This window comes from Symphalangus syndactylus, chromosome 2 (assembly GCF_028878055.3).
Source record: "Symphalangus syndactylus isolate Jambi chromosome 2, NHGRI_mSymSyn1-v2.1_pri, whole genome shotgun sequence".
Classification (NCBI taxonomy): Eukaryota; Metazoa; Chordata; class Mammalia; order Primates; family Hylobatidae; genus Symphalangus; species Symphalangus syndactylus.
Genome location: NC_072424.2, coordinates 53,087,834 through 53,111,731, shown reverse-complemented (window position 1 = coordinate 53,111,731; position 23,898 = coordinate 53,087,834). Strand labels below are relative to the sequence as shown.

Sequence of the window (23,898 nt, the reverse complement as noted above, 5' to 3'; positions counted from 1 at the left end):
CTAAAAATATAAAAATTAGCTGCGCTTGGTGGCAGGCGCCTATAATCCCAGCTACTTGGGAGGCTGAGGCAGGAGAATCACTTGAACCCAGGAGGCAGAGGTTGCAGTGAGCCGAGATTATGCCATTGCACTCCAGCCTGGGCGACAGAGCAAGACTTCGTCTCAAAAAAAAAAAAAAAAAGTTTCAGACCAATGAGAGGAAAAATATTTAACAAAAGATGTGATGTTATCTTAAGATTAGAATGCCTAGCAATACAATAGGAGGTCAAACCAGTAGGATAAAACAGAGATTAAGGGGAAAAGTGATTTTCTGTGTGTGTGTGTTTAAGCACATGTTTAAAACTAAGGGTGGGAGCATAATGCACTTCTACTAAAGAATGAAGATAATTTCTTAGGTATGCTATTATTTTGTTTAAAATATGTATTTAAGAAGCAATGTTCAATACAGAGGGGGAAAAGTTGGTTATAGGACACTTGTGTTTTCTTTCCACTCTACCATTGAGAGGCTGGCTTTGTGATCTTAACTCCTCTTGGATGACTTGTTCTTAGGTGCTCAGGATTCTAATTTTTGGAAGGAGAAGGGGTAAACATCTTTTTTGAAGTATGTATTTTCTTTGTAGGTAATCTAGATAAAATAATGATATACCCAAATATGATCTAGCTGCCTTCCTTTGGCTCTTTTCTCTTTTTTTTCTTTTTTTTTTTTTTTTTGAGACTGAGTCTCGCTCTGTTGCCCAAGCTGGAGTGCAGTGGCGCGATCTCGGCTCACTGCAACCTCCGCCTCTGCCTCCCAGGTTCAAGCGATTCTCCTGCCTTAGCCTCCCAAGTGGATGGGACTATAGGCATGTGCCACCACACCTGGCTAATTTTTTGTATTTTCAGTAGAGATGGGGTTTCACCATGTTGGTTAGGCTGGTCTCGAACTCCTGACCTCAAATGATCCGCCCACCTTGGCCTACCAAAGTGCTGGGATTATAGGCGTAAGCCAATGCGCTGGGCCCCTTTGGCTCTTTTCAATACCCCCCACCAACTCTGTAAGTTGCCCAGGTCCTTCAAGCCAAATCAGGAGGAAAGTGGGGCTGATAGTTATTAACATCTTAGTATGAATTTGTTAAAAACATTTGCATTTGCTTTTGAAAAAGATCTGTTAAGTTTCTCTAAGCAGTGCATCTTTTAAAAAAATTATAAAAATTTAAAAAATAAATTTTATTGTGTATATTTGAGGTCTATAGCATATTATGGGATGGATATAATTAAATGACTACTGTAGTGAACAGAATAACACACCTATCACCTCACATAGTTACTTATTTTTGTAATGAGTGGCTAAATCTTATTTAATGAAAATCTCAAATGCAATAGAATTTTATTGTATTTTGTTAGTCCTTATGTTGCACATTCCATCTCTAGATATATTTATCCTACATATCTGCTATTTTGTGCCCTTTGAAGTGCATTTCTCCATTTCCTCCCCACCTCACACCAGTGATAAATGCTCTTTTATTGTCTATCTCTGTATATTTAAGCTCTTTTAAAAAATATCCCACATGTGAGATCACACAATATTTTTTTTCCTGTGTCTGGCTTATTTCACTTAGCATACTGTCCTTAAGGTCTATCTGTGCTGTGGCAAATGGAAAGATTTTCTTTTTTTAAGGCTGAATAATATTCCATTGGATAAAACATCTAAATGTAATAACAAAAACCATAAAACTCCCAGAAGCGATCATGGGGGAATAGTTCCCCAACACTGACCTTGGCAATCATTTTTGGATATCACGTGAAAATCTCAGGCTACAAAAGTGGGAGTAAATAAATGGGACTAAGTCAAACTAAAACACTTATACACAGTGAAAGAAGCAATCAACAAAATGAAAAGACAACCTATGGGCTGGGAGAAAATAATTGCAAACTACTTATCTGATGGTTAATATACAAAACTTATAAAGTATTTTTAAAACTCAATATCAGTAAAACAAATAATCTGATTTAAAAATGGACAAAGGATCAAAATATGTATTTCTACAAAAAAGAGATAAAAATGTCCAACAGGTATATGAAAAAGTGCTCAGCATTACTAATCATAAAGGAAATGCAAATTAAACCACCATGAGACATTACCTCATACCTATAAGGATAGCCATTGTCAAAAAGACGAGAGATAACACAAACGTGGCAAGCATATGGAGAAAAGAGAACTCTAGCACACTGTTGGTGGGAATGTGGATTGGTATAGCCATTATGGAAAACAGTATGGAGGTTCTGAAGAAATTAAAAATAGAACTATCATATGATCCAGCAGCCCCTCTTTTGGGTCTACATCCAAAAAAGATGAAATCCCTACCTTGTGAAGATATATCTGCACCCCCATATTCATTGCAACATTATTCACAATAGCTAAGACATGGAAACAACCTAAATGCTCGTGGATGGATGAATGGAAAAAGCAGTGCATTTTTTTTTTTGTGGTGAAATTTTAGTCATTACTTTTGCAATAGTCCAGAGAGCCTTTGAAATGACACGGTGCTTTGCCTCTGTCTACTTGACATAATATTTGGATATTTGAGTCTTTTCTGTAGTTCTTCAAAATACATGCACATTTACTCAAAAGTGCACTTTACTTTATATTAAAGTATATATTTTAATACTTAAAGAAATGAACATATCCACCTTGTGATAGCTATTTCCACTGCCTTGCCATTTTTGTGCAATGAATCCATGATATTCATGTATTCAGATTATTGTGCCTTAAATCTTACACCTAAATAATTAACATTTAGTTTTATTTTTTTCAGCTTTTCACCACAAAGCACGTATGCTAAAGATATGAAATGGCATTTGATTTTTATAAAGGCTTTTAGTGTAGAAAGACTTTCATAAATGTTGCTAGAAATGTTGAATTCCATTCATTTCAAAGTGATAGGTTTATTACTTTGAAATCATCATATATTTGCTAAGTCCTCAGAAGAATTTAAATAAGATATATACTGTTTCCAACTTGGCAATAAGCCAACCAAAGTGTCATAATGGAAAGGCCCTTTCCACTATTTTGAGACTTGTTTTGCTAATCACCTACTGGGGCTTCCCTACATACATTGTGAGTAATTTAATCTTATTTATTATGGTTACATAGTCACTCGTAGTCATTATAAAAATATAATAAGAATGGAGTCTTTTTGAGTTTTTCAAGAGTCATTTTTAGCTTAAATTATTTTCTCACAGAGATGCTATTTTCCTCCTTTTGTTGAGATATTACACACACCAAAGTTGACAAATCTTAGTGCACAGTGCAGTGAATTTCTATGGATATATTTATACCCCTATGTAGCTACTACTCAGACCTAAATACACATTCTCAAAACCCCAGAAGCCTTCTGTGTACCTGCTCCTAGTTAACATTTCACCAAGGTAGCCACTACACTGACACAGATTAGTTGTATAGTCTCTAGAATTTCGTATAAATGGAATTACACAGTATGTATTAATGTTGCAGGACTTTTCCTTAGTTCAGTTAAAGATGAGTTCCTTGTCCCATGGCCATGAAAATTCAGGCTCACAGACAATTTGAATAGTGAGTAAGACAGGGTTTTATTGGGTGAAAAGGAAGGAAAGGGGGAAACATGAACTCTCGCTAGGCCAGAGTCCCTGCTAGAGCACTTCCCACCAGGCTGATCAAATCCCAGGTTCCACACAGGAAAGAGGATGGGCCAGGCTCCTCCCACTAAAAAGGGTGTGAAGTTCCCAAGCCTCCACCTCAGTGGGCGGGCTGGTTGAAGTTTCTCCAAGGACCCCCTCTCACCTGGCTGTCTCATTCCTCCCTCTAAAGAAGTACATCTAATTGCCGTTACATTAAGGCTAAGGATGATGACCAATCTTAACTTCTTCCTGCTGACAGTGTGCTGTTTTGGGGAAATGGCAGGTGGAGCTCCCTCAGAGGCCTATCTGAGGTTTCCCAGCAGAAAGGGCCATTGTCAGAGGCTCCAGTTGCATTACCGTTTAGAGTTCGATGGCCTGAAGGCAAGAAGAGACAAACCCGGTTATTAGAAAACACGTATCAAAATGAAACAAGGGGAGGGATGAGGACAGCTCAGAAATTCCAAGGCCTTTCACCAGTTTGCACAGGGAGAGGGAGGCCAAACACCCAACTAGCAAAAAAAAAACAACTTTACCCTTTAGCCAGCATGTTGGGCTTCTGGGTTCCCTTTCCCGGAGGCCCAATCCTAAACCAACTAGTTTAAGGTTTGGAAAATTAACTCTTTTTAGTTTGAAGGATGCATTTAAGGGGACTGTCCTCTAGTACGAAGACACAGTTACCTATCAGTGAAGAGAGGACAGAGGAGAAGAAAGGAAAAACAAGAGAGCACCTGTAATCCCATCTCTTTGGGAGGCCGAGGTGGGCGGATTGCCTGAGGGTCAGGAGTTGGAGACCAGTCTGGCCAACATGGTGAAACCCATCTATACTAAAATTACAAAAAAATTAGCCAGGCGTGGTGGCTTGTGCCTGTAATCCCAGCTACTCAGGAGGCTGAGTCAGGGGAATTGCTTGAGTTGCAGTGAGCTGAGATCACACCATTGCACTCCATCCTGGGTGACAGAGTGAGACTCTAGCTCAAAAAAAAAAAAAGTAGTGTTCCCATTTTTTCTTGTTTATTCACACTTCCGTATTATTTTTGTTTTATTCTTGTCCAGTGTTACTTTACCTATTTTTTGTTAACTAGTGTTTTTTTTCCCAACCTGATATACTTGATATTCCTTTGTCAGATATATTGGCAAAGTATGATGTGTACAGGGGGGCTGAGGGGAACTAGTAACAAAGAAACAAAGAGACTTTCTTTTTTTAAGAAGCCTTTTTTAAAAAATGCAAAATGCCTAAAGGCTCTTGTTTTGATTCGTTTATGAAAGGAAAACAAGCCAGTTCTGTATCTATGGTATATTGTTGCTCTTTATCTTCCCCAACTCTAACCTGGAGGAAAGAAGTGCCATGAGCTTTGTCACTATTTGTAAAGAAAATTATTTTTCTTAACGCATGTTGGAGAAGACTGCTAAATAGAACTTGTATCAGACTAGACAGATTTTAATCGTGACTTTACATGTAATAATGATAATAATTTCATGTATGATAATTCTGAAGATATGAAGAAATAGGAAAACCAAAGCAGGAAAAATGGACAAGTGATATGTTACAATTTCTCAGGAGATACCCCTTGCTCCTGTTCTCTTTTTATCTCACTCACTATGTGATCTCATCTCTCCTGTGGTTTTGAGAGGTGAAGCCAGCTGGACTTCCCGGGTCAAGTGGGGACTTGGAGAACTTTTCTGTCTAGCTAAAGGATGATAAATGCACCAGTCAGCACTCTGTAAAAAATGCACCAATCTGCGCTCTGTGTCTAGCTAAAGGATTATAAACGCACCAGTCAGCGCTCTGTGTCTAGCTAAAGGACTGTAAATGCACCAATCAGTGCTCTGTGTCTAGCTAAAGGATTGTAAATGCACCAATCAGCTATCTGTAAAAACGCACCAATCAGCGCTCTGTGTCTAAAGGATTGTAAACGCACCAATCAGCACTCTGTAAAATGTACCAATCAGTACTCTGTAAAATGGACCAATCAGCAGGATGTGGGTGGGGAAAAATAAGGAATAAAAGCTGGCCACCCCAGTCAGCAGTGGCAACCCACTGGCGTCCCCTTCCACACTGTGGAAGCTTTGTTCTTTCATTCTTCACAATAAATCTCACTGCTGCTCACTCTTTGGGTTTGCACCACCTTGAAGAGCTGTAACACTTGCTGCGAAGATCTGCGACTTCATTCTTGAAGTCAGTGAGACCACAAACCCACCAGAAGGAAGAAACTCTGGACACATCAGAAGGAACAAACTCCAGACACACCATCTTTAAGAGCTGTAACACTCACTGCGAAGGTCTGCAGCTTCATTCTTGAAGTCAGCGAGACTAAGAACCCACCAGAAGGAACCAACTCTGGACACAGTTTTACATAGGATTTATATGTCATTCACTCCCAAATGTACTTCACAGCCCTCACCTGTCTTTTGAATTCCATTCCTGTCTATTTGATAACTCCATCATTTCAATTTCTTAATGGCATGTGAGATTTAACATTTCTAATTTCTCCTCTTTCCCACTATAGATTAACTTACTCCTCGCCAAGTTTTCTTATATTTTTCTAGTGGGATTTATTTCAGTCAACTAATCTCCCTCCTCCCTACATTCAATCCCTTATCATCTCCTGTTGGTTCTTGTATCTCTCAATTCCTTCCCATGAAATTGAAGATGTTTTCCATTTTCAGTGTCATCTCTAGTCCAAGCTACCATCATATCTGGCGTCACAGAGTGTGGCCGTATGACTAAGTTTACCAGGTAAAATACAGGATGCCCAGTTAAATTTGAAGTTTAAACAATAAATAATTTTTTAGTATAAGTATGTTCCAAATATTGTGTGGGACATACTTGTACTAAAAATATTTTTATTTATCTGACATTCACATTTAACTGGGAATCCTGTATTTTATTAGCTATGTTTGGTAATTTTATATATGTGAGGGAGAAGAGGTTATTTATTACACAGAGTGGTCAAGGAAGGCTGCCCTCCAGCCTCACTGGGCAGGCTGGTTGGAGTTTCTCCAAGGACCCCCTCCCACCTGGCTGTCTCATTCCTCCGTCTAAAAAAGTACATCTAATTGCCGTTACATTAAGGATAAGGATGAAGTCTGATCTCAACTTCTTCCTGCTGATAGGGGGTGCTGTTTTGGGGAAACGGAAGTCAGAGCTCCCTGAGGCCTATCTAAGGGTTCCTAGCAGAAGGGGCCATTGTCGGAGGCTCCAGTTGCATGACCATTTGGAGTCTGATGGCCTGAAGGCAAGAACAGACAAACCCGGTTATTAGAAAACACGTATCAAAATGAAACAAGGGGAGGGATAAGGACAGCTCAAAAATTCCAAGGCCTTTCACCAGTTTGCACAGAGAGGGAGGCCAAACACCCAACTAGCAAAAAAAAAAAAAACTTTACCCTTTAGCCAGCATGTTGGGCTTCTGGGTTCCCTTTCCCGGAGCCCAATCCTAAGCCAACTAGTTTAAGGTTTGGGAAATTAACTCTTTTTAGTTTGAAGGATGCATCTGAGGGGACTGTCACATAGTACAGAGACACAATTACCTATCAGTGAAGAGAGGACAGATGAGAAGAAAGGAAAATAAGAGGGCACCTTTTAAAGGAGTCCCAGGGATTCAGGATGCATTTGAAAGGGGTACAGACTAAAGATGAATGGCTACACATCTAGAATGAGGGGAGCAGGCATGCCTGGTTTTCTTCTCTTCCTAGCAGATACCTGGGGTACTTGAGGGAGAGACAGAAGAATGTCCTCTTTCCCTCTTCCATACTTGCATTCCCAAGTCACAGCAACCTTGGCAGCTGCCGCCATGAGTGCCAAAGTGACTTTCACCCATGAAACAGGAAGGACCTAGAGAATAGGAATTATCCAGTCTCACCTATGCCTCTGTCCCCCCAACTGTCAGTAGCTTTGGAGTTCCCTACACCTCATTTATGCCATGGATATTAATGTGGCCTTTATACATGAAACAGGAAGCTTGGGGTTAGCTTAATCAGCAGGAATCAGTCACACATGCTCACCTTTGCTGTACCTTTTAACTTCCGTTATTGTCTGCCTCTGGATCCCTCAGATTCATTTTTCTATCCTAGGGCTTACAGAATTGAGTCTGGGATGAAAATTTGTCTTGAGGGGGTTGCATGGACTCCTTATCATAAGCTGAATGCTAAGTTAAAACTGTGGAACTGAGTCCTCCTCCAACAAGGGAGGGGAAAGGATGTCTTGTGAGACACCCAGATGACTGGTAGCTATAGTTATGCTTGCTAAGATTTGGATGCATGGTACTTGGCTTTGGTTAGCTTTCTTGGTCTTACTTTCCCAAAAAGGAAACCTCCGAGTGATGGGTATCCTATTTATCCCAATTGCTTGGCAGGATTTGCAGGATAATTGCTCAGAACTAGAATATTGATCCAGATTTCTACATTACCCATCCCTTTTGTTCTTTCTGAGCTGCAGCTAGAGACTGCTGGTTGGTTCACAGTAACAAGCAGGGTTAGCCTAAAATGTAAGCAAAAACTTAAAAACAACTAGTGAGTTTAGAATTTAATGACAAATATCTGATACGTTTTGAAACATGATTTCTCTCTCTCCGGTCCTCATTTTTGTTAAAAAACAAATCATCATAGGACTGAGTGATTTGCAAAATAGACTTTACTTTTATACTTGGCCTGATTATTTGCAAAAATATAGCAAGCATAATTATTTTTACATACGTTTTTTGGATTGGCTTTGATGGAACCCTGTTCCCCAAGGAATCTCAGATAAGACCTTTTAAAGCTGAGCTCAGCCATGAGTTTATCCTCCAATACCTGTAAGTTGAGTGATCCTCTCCTCTTAAGGTCACATAATAAACTTGGAGCTCCTAGATCTGTTAGAAAGTGACATTCTTATGCAACTGATTCCTCCACCAGGGAGAAAAGATTAAGCTTAATTACTGTCCAAAAGAGTTAAACCCGTTCCAGGTCAGGAACCCTGTACAGGAACTGTGTAGACAAGGGTATGAGGCAACTGGGCTTCTACCATCCCTGCAAGTTGAGATTGACTCCTTAAAGGGAAGCATACCCTTCCAGTCAAAGCCTTGGTAAAACAACCACTTTCTCCACTTGTGTCCTGCCACAAAAGAAAAATGGATTCTTATTCCACTGATGTAAATGGCTATATTACCATAAGTTGAGGATACTCACTGAGAGTTTCCAAATTCTATAGGAACCAGGCAGAGAGAAACAAACATGCTCCAAATTTTGTTCATAGGAGTATAGCTTACTCAATTATTAAAGGCCGTAAATAGTTCAAAATAAATTTCCTCGACTATGAAAACCCAAACAAGGATCAGCAATATTCCAACCAAAAGTCAAAAAAGTTGCTTCAGCTGAGTTCAGTCCATTTAGTTAACTCTTGTTTTGCTTGATATTCGTGAATGTTTCAGCTCTTCATGAGTCCTGTACTATTTTCCTTTATTCCAAAGGTTACAATTTCCAAAGTTATCATAAACCTATATTTCAGAGCACCTGTTACAGTTCTATAGCTTATTAGAAACCATCTTTTGAAAAGGATTAATAAAAGACAACAATCGTCTGTGAATAGCAAAATGTCCAGGGTAATTACAGTTAGAAACACAATTGACAAAAAAGTTTGGTTATCTCCCTAATGGTTTACAGTAACTTAAAATAGCAACTGAGGACTAAACTCTGATTTTATCTTGCCCAGATTCCTTTCTAAGGAGTCTGGGGAGTCATGCCCTACAAACCATAAATTCTCATCAGATGGGTTTTATTTAACCCTGTATATTGTGACTTACTTTCCAATCTGACTGTGGCATAACAAGGAAGAAAATTACAATGTTTTACCCCAAAGAATATGTCCTGGCCATACCTTGAAATTGCCCTGCAAAATCTCTTGTGGGAAAAGTCCACATTCTATAGAAAATCCTCTTTCTCCTTTGTTTTCTTTCCTTTGTTTCCAGATCCAAGAGATAATCAGCTAACAGCCAGGTACCCTTTTAGGTCTGATAAATATTTTATAACTCTGCTATCTGAGAGATTCCTCTGCACAATAAAACTTGGTCTCTACAATCCTTTATCTTAGCCTGAACATTCTTTTCCATTGATCCCAGGTCTTCAGATAAACTCAACCAATTGTCAGCCAGAAAATGTTTAAATTTACCTATAGTCTGGAAGCACCGCCCCCTGCAACTTTAACTTGTCCCACCTTTCTGAACCAAACCAATGTATTTCTTAAATGTATTTGATTGATGTCTCATGCCTCTCTAAAAATATATGAAACCAAGTGGTACCCCTACCACCTTGGGCACATGTTCTCAGGACCTCCTGAGGGCTGTGTCACAGGCCATGGTCCCTCATATTTGGCTCAGAATAAATCTCTGAAAATACTCTATGGAATTTGACTCTTTTCATCGACAGTAGTTTCAATTATGTGTTATAATAGTAATTCCTAGCATCTTTAACTTTAAGATAAAACTTGGTAAGTTGCTTTGTGTGCTAACTGCAGCCAAGGTTTGCTTTCTTAATTAAGGGCCTGGTTATTCCATATGTCCCCAGGCCTTAAGAGTTGTGAAGCCAGCAAGTCAAACAGTTCTCAAAACCCAAAAAGCAGTTTGTAACCTTAAAACACTTAGCAAACCTTGCATCTGATCTGCAGTTTACCAATAATCTCCAAGGCTTTTTTAATTTCTCAAAGATTAAAGTCATGTGAACTAAAAGGTACTACAGATTTTATATTCCCTTTAAAAAATATTTGATCTAAGCGCTTGTCTTTCTTTAGGCCAAATTAATTAGAGCTCTTTTGACAGGCCTTACACACAGTACAGAGACATGCAGAAGAAAACCCAGTCGCTGGGTGGGGCCCTTTAAAGGACAGGCCTGGGAAAACATGCAGATATCAAACCAGAAAGAAACTTATTCCCTAAGGCAGGATTGCTAAACAAAGCCTTGCCAAGCAGTTACAGGCCATGCCCCCAGGATGTAAAACAAGATGAGGCTTGCAGCACAAACCATAGAGACATACAAAGCACACCAGTTGGCCACAGCCCAAGACTAGCCCCACAAATCCTGTTTCACAATTAAGCTTTACAGAAAAAATAAACAGTTATTGTTGGGGAATCTGGCCTAGCAAAGGGGGAAAATATCTTTAAGGCTTAACTGCTGATGGAGTGGAGAGGAGGAAAGAAAAAAATTATTTTAATGCTTGAGGAAGAACCTCTTATTCTTATGCAACTGATTCCTCCACCAGGGAGAAAAGATTAAGCTTAATTACTGTCCAAAAGAGTTAAACCCGTTAGCCAGGGAAGAGGAAGGCTGTGGCAGCAGTCTGTGGCTGGGAACCAGTCAACTGGCTGTGGGGGACCTTTGAGCCATGCGTCCTAGTCCTGCGCAGGGTGTGGGGATCGGCTTGGAGCTGCTGCTCACCAGTCTGTCCTGAAAAAGGAAGAAAAAGGCCAGGAAAAGTCTCCCAACCTCAGGGAGTGACAGGGGGTGGTGGTGTGGTTTCCCATAAGCCCAGAAGTCCAAGGATGAAAAGGCTTAGAAAGCCACAGTGAGAGGTTTTGTGTTCTCATTTCACTCACCACGTCTTGAGCCCCCATATTGCACACCAAAAATGTTGCAGGACTTTTCCTTAGTGCAGCTAAAGATGGTGTTCTTTGTCCCACAGCCATGAAAATTCAGGCTTGCAGACAATTTGAATGGTGAGTAAGACAGGGTTTTATTGGGTGAAAAGGAAGGAAAGAGGGAAACAGGGACTCTCTCTAGGCCAGAGTGCCTGCTAGAGCACTTCCCGCCAGACTGTTCAAATCCCAGGTTCCACATTGGAAGAGGAAGGGCCAGGCTCCTCCCCACTGCAAAGAGTGTGAGCTTCCCAAGGCTCCACCTCAGTGGGCAGGCTGGTTGGAGTTTCTCCAGGGACCCCCTCCCACTTGGCTGTCTCGTTAATATTTTTTGGGTGAATGACATTTTTCTATTTAATATTATATCTGTGAGATTTATCTAGTTGTTGCATGTATCAATAGTTTATTCTTTTTTATTGCTGTACAGTTTTTCATTGTATATGCCACAATTTAATTATCTTGCTCCTTCTTGTTGATAAACATTTTGGTTGTTTCTGGTTTTAAACTATTATGTGTAACGCTGCCATTAATATTCTTGTCTAAAAGGGCCATCTACACTCATTTTTTGGCACTCCTTTCTCTTGGTTCATTGAATTTTCAAGTCATACAGTTCATATATATTTAGCTTTAGTAAATACTGCCAAACAGTTTTCTAAAGTGTACTAATTTCCATTCTCATAAGCAATGTAGAAGAGGTTTTGTTGCTTCACATTCTCATCAACACTTGGCTGCCATGAATATTCTTGCCTAAAAGGGCCATTACACCCATTTTTTGGCACTCCTTTCTCTTGCTCCATTGAATTTTCAAGTCATACAGTTCATATATATTTAGCTTTAGTAAATACTGCCAGTTTTCTGAAGTGTACTAATTTCCAGTCCTACAAGCAATGTAGAATAGTTTTTGTTGCTCCATATCCTCATCAACACTTGGCATCTTCAGTGCTTTAATTTTAGCCATTTAGTGATCTCTCACTGTGGTTTCACTTTGCATTTCCCTGATAACTAATGAGGTTGAGCACCTTCTCATATGTGGGTTGAACTTTTGGATATTCTCTTTTTTGAAGTGTTTAAATCTTTTTGCACATTTTTAGAATAAGATTTTCAATCTTTTTTGTTATTGATTTGTGAGAGTTCATTGTATATTCTAGAAATGATAATTTATTGCATATTTGGACTGGAGGTAACTTCTCCTAATTTATGGCTTGACTTTTTACTGTTTTAGTGTTGTCTTTTGAGTAAAGATGTTAATTTTAATTTTAATGTTAATTTTAATTTCAACTTAGCAATCTTTTCTTTTGTGATTAATGGTTTCTGTGTTCTTTTCAAGACATCTTTGCTATCCCAGGTTGATGAAGACTTTGTTGTCTTGTAGATGCTTTACTGTTTTACCTTTCATATTTATTTCTATGATTATCTTTAGTTAGTTTTTGTGCATGGTGTGAAGTAAGGTTCAACATTCAGTGTTTTTCTATATGGATATTCTATTGATCCAGCACTGTTTAGTAAAATCACCATCCTTTTCCCACTGAATCAAGTGGCCTTTCTGTGGTAAATAAGGAGACCATACGTTTTGGGTTATGTTTGTGTTTTTCTGTATGTGTACCAACCCCACAGTATAAAAAAATTTGTATCTGATAGTTTAAAGCTCTCTAGCTTATTCTTCTTTAATTTTGCCTTTTACTATTTTAGCTTGTTTTCTGTAGTTTCATATACATTTGAGAATCAGCTTGTCAGTTTTACACACACACACACACACACACACCCCATACTGTTGGGATTTTAATTGGCATTGCTCTGAATCTAGAGATAAAACCAAGAACTAACATCTTAACAATTTTAAGTCTTGCATTCTAAGCATTTTGTTTATCCCTTCAGTTATTTAGGTCTTTAATTTCTCTCAGGCATGTTTTATAGATTTTAGTGTTCAGATCTTAAATGAGGTGCTTGGGTTTTATAAAAATGACTATTAATCCAAATCATTAATTGGTAATGTTTACAAAATCTCTAATAATTTTACTATTATTTAGATAGAGCCTGCAATTGTATTAAGATCTCTGAGATAGCAATTTTCCATATTAGCTAAGTAATATCTAAAAGTACTCAGTACTATAATTTCACTTACTTTACAAATTGTGTTCAAAATGTTTTTTGCAGTATATTTGCTTCTTATTTTTAAATTTGATTAGGTGGTAGCATTATTTAGAATCTGATTTATTTTCTGGTTAAATATATTAAGATGATACCCTGTTGCCATGCCTGAGGTCTGTGATATATTTGTTAAATGAAGGGGGAACTGGTGAATCAGCAATTTCAATTTGGTTTTAAGTAGTTTATCTCCTCTCTATATTAAAAACTTCTAAGTTATTAAACCCAAACATCAATTTTAGACATAGAGAATTAAAGTTGTGATTGCATGATGCCAAAACATTTAATCAATTTAGTTTAAAATCTTAAACTAATGGTCTTAACTGTCCAGTTGTACAGTTATCTTGGCACAATTCAAAAATTGGCTGTAATTTTGTCTGAATTAACTGAATTAGCCTGATTCAATTTAAACATATCCTAAGATGTTGAAAAATTGGTGTGTGCATATCCATTACTGTATTAGTGTGTAGTGGTAGTATTAAACATGTACATTCACTGAGTTGAGACTATCTTTTATTTCTCTGAATATCACTAAGTGCCGTAGCACGTAAGTAAACTTTCTCAATGATTTTATTTCTTTTTTTAAAATTATAGGCCACTTTTGTATGGTAGAGATCTTTGCTTTTTAAATTTTATTTTAATAACTTCCATATATGTTCCCTTTAGTTTTTAAAGTTTAATATCACCCAACACCAAAACTTGAATTAAAGTTGTGATAAAATATAGTAGTAGTTCCTTTGTTTTACTATTGTACTTTGAATACGAAAGTTTAATGATGTTAAAACTAGCTTATTTCCAAATGTCAAGGATACATAAAGTGTTCAAATAATAGTTATAATAATAATGGCTAACACTAACAAGTATTTACTGTGAACCAAGCAGTGTTCTTAGCACTCTACATAAGTAACCACATGTAACCCTCACAAAAACACTGAGGTGGGTAATGTTCTTATCCTCATTTTACAGAAATTTAATAAATGGTTTAATTTATTTCCATTTTATCTTAAGTTTCTGATTGTACTGTGTAATTAAAATTCATTTGAAGAATTTGATAGAAAACATAATGCAAATCTTCTATGCTTTTTTTCTTTTTAAATAGAAGAGTCATGCCCTATCCTGAGAATAGAGGGACATCAGCTGACATATGACGACATAAACAAACTTGAAGTTTCAGGTAGGCAATATAATCCTTTGCAAAGTAATATTTTATGTAAAATTATCACCAAATGCTAGATATGGAATACATTATAGGTGAATCTTTGATACTGCAATTTAAGATCATAGCATTAACGTAACAATTTTAAGAATTCTTTTTATTTTTTTTTTTTGAGACAGAGTCTCACTCTGTCACTCAGGTTGGAGTGCAGTGGTGTGATCTCAGCTTGCTGCAACCTCCGCCTCCTGGGTTCAAGCAATTCTCCTGCCTCAGCCTCCCAAGTAGCTGGGACTACAGGCACATGGCTAATTTTTGTATTTTTGGTAGAGATGGGGTTTTACCATGTTGGCCAGGCTGGTCTTGAACTCCCGGCCTCAAGTGATCCATCTGCCTTGGCCTCCCACAGTGCTGGGATTGCAGGTGTAAGCCACCACGCCCGACCCATAAAAATTTAAGGTAGATGATGTAGAAAAAATTCTGAGAGCAGGGCTCTATATGTTTAATCTGTGATCAACAATACCTCAACCTCTTGGAGAAAAAAAAAGTTATTTATAATTATAAAAGTTGTGTCCATTGTAGAAATTTTGGAAGAAGAAAAATATTTGTGAGAAGGAAGATGTCACCACCCAGATAAAGACAAGATTACCATTTTGGTAATCCTTGTTATCTTTCCTTTCATAAATCTTTCTTATCTTTCTTTCTCCTTCTTTTCCTCCTCCTCCTGTTCTCTGTCTCCCACATAAATGCTAATGAGTGTGTGACACACACACAGTTATAATTCTTATATTACATTTCATGTGTACACATTTCCTCTCATCAATACACATTTCTTTAAAGCATAATTTTGTAAAAGGCTGCTTAGATTTAAACTGAATGGCTGTACTATTTTTAATCTAATTTTCTTACTTTAGACATCAGAGCTTCTGCAATGAGTTACTCCAATTTTTACTTAAGATAATTCCTAGGTCAAAGGAAATTAAAATTGAGTTTTTTTTAAATATATTCATGATTTTTTTCTAGAAAAATGGCTACACGTTCTATATGCAAAGTGAATTTCATTCTCTTTTACCCTAAAAGGAGAAAAATAAAATCAAGAAATTTTGCTGATCCCAAGCAGCAAGATTTCATTTGAAGTAGATCAATTAATAGATAAGGGCAACACAAAATCCTGTTTAGAAATTAACATTTCTATTAGTTTATTAAATTGAATCATTTGTTACATTTTGCAGGTTTTGATCTAGGAGACAGCTTTTCTCTAAGACGTGCATTTTGTGAAAGTGATAAAACCTGTTTCAAATTGGGAAGTGCACTTCTTATTCGAGACACTATGTAAGTAAAAAATTATTTTCTTTATGTTTAATAATACTCCATAAATTATTTTCTAATGAGATTTCAAATAATTTGTTTTAAAAATAGTTTCTCAGTAGCATCATCCTCACTGGAATGCAGTGGTAAATGTGTTGTTAATGTATTTGTTGTTTATAAAAATCATTGCAATCTAATCTTTACAGTGTAAATACCATTTATATGTACAGAAAAAGGCACAATCATTAGAGATTAGTAATTAAATCCATTTCTGAAGAAATATTGTTTATGTTTAAAGTAGACATAACCAATATTAGGTTTTTCAATGTAAACATTAAAACATAAGGCACTATATAGATTCAGAGCCAAAAGACTGATATTTATTGTATAAATTTTTAGATTTTCTATGATGCTTCTTAAGTTAAAATAAAAGAATCTAGCTCTTAGATGTTCATCTTATCTATTGTACAGAGTACATAGTAAATAAAAAGCTGTTTTGTGCTTTTATTTTTGGTCTTGATGCTCATTTAATTTTAAAATAGATTTACCAAAGTTTTCCCTTACTTTTTCTTTCTTTTTTCTACAGATACACTTAGAGTTAAAAAAAAAAAATCACTTTCCATTCAAATAGTGACAATTGGTCAGCAACCATACAGGGCAACAATGATTTCCCATATAGTTGGCAATAATTAAAGGATGACTTGATAGTAATTCAGAAAGCTGAGTTATCAGGCAGGCAGGTAGCACATATGGTCGGGTTAATTATTCCTGGAGTCCAAGATGAATATTCGCATGTATGAATATACTGCAATAAAAACCCATCAAAATTCTACTTGGCTTAATATGCTACACAAATGTTTTTGTGTGAAAATATGTGTGTATGTTTTCACTTCCTGGGCAGTAGCCTAATATTTAAGACAGACAAGATTGTGGAGAATCTCAAAATTTGAATTCTTAAAGGGAAATAGCATTAATCATCTCATTGCCCTTGCTCAGACATTCTGTGTAAATGAGGTTCATAACCTACACTTTTTCCCTGAGAAAAGTTTCTTTCAAACCTATTTGGTGATACTTTTGGTAATTTTCATTTAATGACCGAAATGGTTCCTTAAAAGTAAACTGCTAAATACTTGGTAGGAAACAAGAATATTAAGGAAGGAAGGAATTTCAAATCAGGGGATATAATGGGCGATTGTTAGGTGGGACACTTCAGCCGATGTAACTGTATGGACCTGCGCTACGGCAGCCGCTGTTTGGGTGGTCTCATAAGCAGGCATTAAACTCTCAGGGCACAGCAGTTCCATGCTTAGGTGTGCATATGCCATAAAGAAAAGATGAGAGGCGCAGTATTTCTTACATGTATATATTTAGATGTTTCTTAACTAGTAGTAGATAACTTTAATTAATAAATTTAAGAAAGGCGATACATTCTGTTTAAAAATTAAGATGCATTTTCTCTCCCCACCTTCTTTCGGATTTAAACCCCTGTAATTCTGGCCAAATGGCAAAAGGATTTTGGCAAAAGGAGTGAAACCTTTTAAAATTCATTGGACTACATGTGAGAAGACTTAGCTAATTTTACATAGCTACATTGGAAAACTTGCTGCCACATTTAGACAATGCTATTTCTTTTTGAATTTATGTGATTATAAATATTAGGCAAGACTTGGAATTTGTTTTCCGAATTTTGGGTTCTAAATCACTGCCCAATCCATGGGTAATGAATGTAAGTGAATTCTCTGATTCTGTGGAGCAGAACCTGGTACCTCCACTATAGGAAACCAGAGGTATCTGGTTGAGCTGCCCAGTGAGTATCAAGTAGCTTGGCTCATTTCCACTTACATTTCACTTATTGAGCCAAGTATGCTAGGATGCTTCTCTTGCATGATGCCATTTTGATTTTTCAATGAGACTGGAGTAAAGTTGCAGCTATTTATATATTTGTAAATAAGCTGCTTTGCAGAGTCAGCATGGGAAAAGGCAGATACTATTTTATGGTATTCTCATATATGTTTTATATGGAAAACGGGGATGCTTTCTGTGCCTGAGTTTCCTTTTATTGTTCTGGCATATCCCAGGTGAGGTTCATGAGAGGAGAGACCTAATGAGTATGTTGGTCTGATACCTGTTAGGCATATTCAATGCCTTGAGCCTTGCTTAATGTAAAACTTCCAAAGACTGCTTTTGCAGGGGCCTTCCTGATAGACATCTGTCAGGTCCAAAACACAGGTACTAACAAGGGTAAATCGTGAGTCTCAGGCAAAATACAAGTCACCTTTTATCTCTGGATAACAATGCAGTAACCAAGAGCTTCTGCTCTGGGCAATAGTATCACACCTTATCAGTTGTCCATGGTTCTTTTGGGTCCTGTACCCGTGCTAAAGTTATAGGGAAGCTTATGAGAGGCCACACAGACAGCACATATGTTCCCTGGAGGAGGGTCCCTTCCCCGGCCATTCCCCTACCAACGGTTAATTGTGGAGGCCACACTTTAAATTTCCAAGGAGTAACTTGTAAATTATACTGCAGAATCTCCCCCCAGGGGGCCACAATAGCCAGCCATCTACAGTGAGGGGCTTGGAGGGTCCATGGCCAACACCAGGTTTTTTTGTTATTGTTTCCCTACTTTTAGGGGTGTTGGGGTAGGCAATAACAGATTACTGTTCATCTCTGTACCTGGTTGGAGAAGGTCATCCTTCCTCTCATAGATCTGGCCACATGGCCTGGCCCTACATGGGTCAGTGACTAACTAGCTAATTCTATAACTTGCAGGCAATGAACCACAAGGTTAAGCCTTGATAAACTGCCCAGCATCGGTTCAGATTACCACAGGTGTCACCTCCTTGGTGATCACTAGCTACACTGCCTTGAGTTCAACTTATTAACTACTTTATCTACACCTGGTTTTAAACCATATGTTGTCAGTGTTAGGCTGGACTGCGGCAGCAATCAAGGCAGCAGCAGTCCTCTGGCTAGACCTATCTGTATACCATGCTCCATCAGGAGTGGTGGGGGTGCCTCAGGTTCCATGGCCTTATCTTGCGTTAGGCCTATAGGCTTCAAGACCTCTTGTAAATCTGTGCTAAGGGACTTGTACTCAGCATACTTCACTGCTGCAAGTAGGGGCCCCACTTCGCTAAAGTGGATGTCTGCACCTTCCCTATCCAGGGGGTTGTTACCCATGAGTGTACCTACCACGCTGTTGGGTACACTCTGCATGATGACTATATCCCATTCTGCCATGCTTTTATGAGCCTGAAGGGCAGCATAGACACTTACTAACTGCTTCCCAGTCCGGGGCGTTGTTATCCATGAATGCACCCATCCTGCTATTACTAACTGCTTTTCTATCAAGGAATACCAGAGCTCAGCTCCCTTCCATAGCTGGGACCAAAAGCCTACTGATATTCTCCGGTGCTCTGTGCACTGCCATAGGCCATAACTGAAACTATCTGTGGTCACATGCACATCTAGCTTAAATGGGCACCTCTTGTCAACTACCTGTAGGGCTTATGCCTGCTAATTATCCTGCTTGGCTACCAGAAAGACTGGCTCAGCAGCATCATCCCAATCCTAGGCAAGGGGAGCATTGCCACTTCTAAATCTGTAAGAGAATCAGAGGTTAACATAACATCATTAATAAGATCATGACACATGGTGGGGCTATGTATATAGCCCCGCAGCAACACTGAAAGTCCATTGTCAACCTCCCATCAAGGCAAACTGACGGCCTTCTGCCTCCCTGAGGGCTGCCATAGCAGTAGTCACTTCATGTAGGCAGCGGCCCCACATATGGGGTGAGAACAGCAGCTAGAGAGCCAAAATCACTCGGGGGCACTGAGCCCAGCACAAGATCCCTCATGTGGGAGGGAAAGTGTTCATCATCTGGCCCCCAGGTATTCAGATCAAATGGTCTGCTCTATACCCATCTTCCAGACTATTTGCACAAAATGAGTATATGATTGCCATTTACTCACAGTTTCTAGTATCTCTCCAGCATCATTCCAAACAGTCCGTATGGGGCTGCCATTAGCCACTCGATTAATGTGTGTTCACCATGCCCTTGTGCCAACCATCAGCACAGCTACAGCCACTGACGAAAGGAGGGGTGAGTTGTGATAAAAGCCGGCTTTTTTTTTTTTTTTTTTTTTTGAGACGGAGTCTCGCTCTGTCGCCCAGGCTGGAGTGCAGTGGCGCAATCTCGGCTCACTGCAAGCTCCGCCTCCCGGGTTCACGCCATTCTCCTGCCTCAGCCTCTCCGAGTAGCTGGGACTACAGGCGCCCGCCACCACGCCCGGCTAATTTTTTTGTGTTTTTAGTAGAGACGGGGTTTCACCGTGGTCTCGATCTCCTGACCTCGTGATCCGCCCGCCTCGGCCTCCCAAAGTGCTGGGATTACAGGCGTGAGCCACCGCGCCCGGCCCAAAAGCCAGCTTTTCCATCTCGGAGGTGGAGCAAGAAATGCTGCCAGCCCCCTTGTCCCAAAGACAGAGTAGCCAGGCAGGGAGGGTCACCGGGTGCTGCTGACACTGTTACCTAACTCTCACAACTCGATGGGTGTATAAGCACTATAAGAGGTGTGTTCCACTACTGTGGGGGGCTCCAGGGCTCTCCACTGGGTTCCCATCAGATGATCATGTTGTACCTTTTGACAGATCATAGGGTGAGCCCGCAGTGGTGGAGCCCCCTCCTCCTCAGGATCAGACCAAATGGGACTGTCCAGCCTGGAGGACGGGCTCAAGGTTACACTAACAGCTGTTGCTAAGTCCTGTTCCAGGCTGTTTATCTGGGCCTCCGAGTGCCCTGCTTGCACCTGAAGGTCCCTCACCCCCGGTTCTGCTTCAAGCTGTGCACTTGGGTCCTTAGGCAGACGGCTTGTGCTGGGAGGTCCCTTACCTGTGGCACTGAGCATGTATTTCACAGAGTGCAGTCAGAAATGCCCATCCAACTCTGCTGGTGCAGGTGCGTTCCTTCTTGGTGCTGCGTGCTTCCAGCTGCCTCGGTGCTTTCTCCACACTCACAGGAGACCTATCCACTGCCTCCCACGTTTCCACTGGGGCCCATCCAAGCAGCACCACTGACACCAGGTACCACAGCCCATGCTGCAGCCACATAGCCAACCCGGGAGCCTTCAGGGGCCAAAGACCCACTCGCCTTATCCTGCCAACTATGCCAATTGTCAGGTCCATGACTACGCCAAATGTTATGCTGGGGTCAGGTTCCAGCTCATGCTGAGGTCTGAAGGGAGTGGGTGGGTGAGCAGAGGGCTGAAAGAACACTTGGAGGGCTGTAGGCAGGTGAAAGGTAGTTTTATTCAGCAGCTCTCTCATCAGCAGCTTACACACACTAGGTCTCTCACACTATTCGCCCTGTCTTGGCTGCTTCATCCGGTGGGTCCCACACACAGCTACATGGACAGCTCTCCCTTCAGGGTCAGCAGCTTAACTGTTTCTCTCTCTGGGCATGAGTGAGCTGAGCTGTGTCCTGGCTCCCCACTGCTCATCTGCAAAGATGGACAGCTTTGACTCTCTGTTTCTCTGGGCACAAGTGCACTTGTACAGTGTCAGCAGGGCAATTATACCTTTCACAGACAATAGTGGCATAGGGCCAAGGGATGGCCTTCCCATGTTATGGCTACATGGTTTTGATAACAAGTGGAATTATACGCCTGTGCTCTAAACTCACCGAGTCACTCTGGATGCTTACCTTGGTCTATCCTTGACCAAAGCACAGCCGTGTTCCTTACATCATTGTACACTTAGAGGTGGCACAGGCTCGGGGGATATTTGAGGGGCTTTATGTGTTTTGTTGGCTTTAAATTCATGTCCATTTCTTCAGTATTTATGGGATAGAAAATGGTAAGTATTTGGGGGCTTTAGAAGATTCTGGGTGGCATGCTACCTAGTTCTCTAGAGTTATTTGTTTAGAGGAAATTGTCTTGGCTTTTTATATCTACAAGTATCCCTAGTTATTTAAAAGAGATAATTCATTATTTTTATACATATTGAGAGCTATAGCAAAGAAGATTATATTTTGATTATTTTAAAATTGTGTTTTGGCAGTTATCAGGGGAAATTGGTAAAATATTGAGTAAAAACAGATAAAAACACACACAAACACACATACTATGGAGTACCTTATTTTCTTGGCATAATGTAGTCTCTATCTGGCTTCCATTAGTTGCTTCAATAGAAAATTCAAATAAAATGTCTTAGAATTGAATATTTTAGATGAATGTTGAATTTCTACATGCTGTTGATTCTGAAGGAGCAACACACTCAGCTTGACTGGCCGATGAAGAAGTTGATTTCAAATGTACCAAGGAAGTGAGTTTTCTGATTCATTGTTTAATTCAAGTATGGTAAAGAGCCTTATCTCTTAGGCTCTTGATAGCTACTGGCTGTCTGGAATGCTATGTTGAGAAGGATTCTGGGGCCATAGTGGGTGTAGAGATTAAAGTGCTATGACCCATTAAAAAAAAGAGGGAGGGAGGAGTGAGCATATGTGTTCCATATCTATAGCGTCTCTGAATTAAGATGATTTCTGTAAGCTGCTGGCTTTTGCAATTGAAGCAGTGTCTAAGAATGAGGGGAAATGAGGCTACGTGTGAAAAAATAACACAGATTAAATTTAATACGATTTATGAGCTTGAATAATATAGCTAGACACAGTGACATAAATGACATATATGATCCCCTTAGTATTTGTTACAAATAAATAAATCTCTAGTGAAGGGGAGTCTTCTTTATCTGTGTCTCTGTATCTCTCTTATTCAATTGGTGTCTACTTTATCAAAGTAAAGACAATTTAGTTTCATAGCTTTATGTGAGAATAAGAGGTACCTGGTAGGAGCTATTCTAATTTATGTTTATGGATTTATAACCATAATAATCTTTAGCAAGTAGGAAACCCAAACTATAAATTTGGAAGATGTGTAATGTTTTTCAGAAATATTTGAACTCTGGACTTTAACAGTTCCCTTGAAAATAATCCAAAATATGGACAAAACTGTTATATGTGTTGTAGCATGATGTTTACCTTGTCTTTTCTACTGTTGAATGATTTATCCCATGGGACTACCTTTTCTACACGGACCTTTACACTATCTTCAGATTATTATTATTATTATTATTATTATTTATTTTTTCTTTTTTTGAGACTGAGTCTTGCTCTGTCGCCCAGGCTGGAGTGCGGTGGCACCATCTCGGCTCACTGCAACCTCTGCCTCCTGGTTTCAAGCGATTCCCCTGCCTCAGCCTCCTGAGTAGCTGGGATTACAGGTGCATGCCACCACTCCTGGCTAATTTTTGTATTTTTAGTAGAGACAGGGTTTCACCATGTCAGCCAGGCTGGTCTCAAACCCCTGACCTCAGGTGATCCACCGGCCTTGGCCCCCCAAAGTGCTGGGATTACAGGCATGAGCCACTGCACCCGGCTGATTTTTATCATTATAAATAACACTACAACATACAAGAAAGTTGTTTTTTTCTGTATTTAGGATTATTTTCATACAATTGATTTTTAGAAATAAAATTACTTGTTCATATTTAGGGATCTTGATATATACTACTAATTATGTTCAATCATTGTTTTCTCCATGTATTCTGCATATTTTCCAATATCTTCTGTAGCACTAGGAATTATCATGTTAAGATTTTGTATTTTGTTTAACTTAAAACTTGTGCAGTTACAAATAGAAGCTGTAGTTTACTGTATAATTTTCACAGACGTTCCTAAAATGTTTCTGTTTTGCTAAAGGGTGAATAAGAGGTAGCATTTGGTAAGTCACTGAAATGAATGCAGTCTAGTCTAGAGCTTATCCTTTTACTCAGCAAGCATTTGTTGAGCGGACCAAAGTACCATGGACCAGGTACTTTGCTAGGTTCTAAGCTTACATTGGTAAAAGCATGTGGATCTAGTCTTTCCTTCCTGGAACCTGCTAGAAAGATACACAGTGCAAGGAAAAGCTACACTTCACCCTTGCTTTGCCTTCATAGAAGGCAACTGAGATGTATTGCCTTCTATTGTTCAAGCTTAGACTGCATGACTCAA

General features: G+C 39.3%; 1 protein-coding gene across 4 annotated transcripts in view; it reads left to right on the top strand.

The window, feature by feature from the left end:
• COL19A1 (collagen type XIX alpha 1 chain) overlaps positions 1–23,898 on the top strand; it is a 338,738-nt gene that overhangs the window by 18,612 nt on the left and 296,228 nt on the right. For all 4 annotated transcript variants that reach the window (XM_063618674.1, XM_055257198.2, XM_063618677.1 and 1 more), the window contains exons 3-4: positions 14,485–14,559; positions 15,771–15,870. In XM_063618674.1, coding sequence (XP_063474744.1) covers positions 14,485–14,559; positions 15,771–15,870 — 175 coding nt within the window. The remainder of the gene's footprint in view (positions 1–14,484; positions 14,560–15,770; positions 15,871–23,898) is intronic.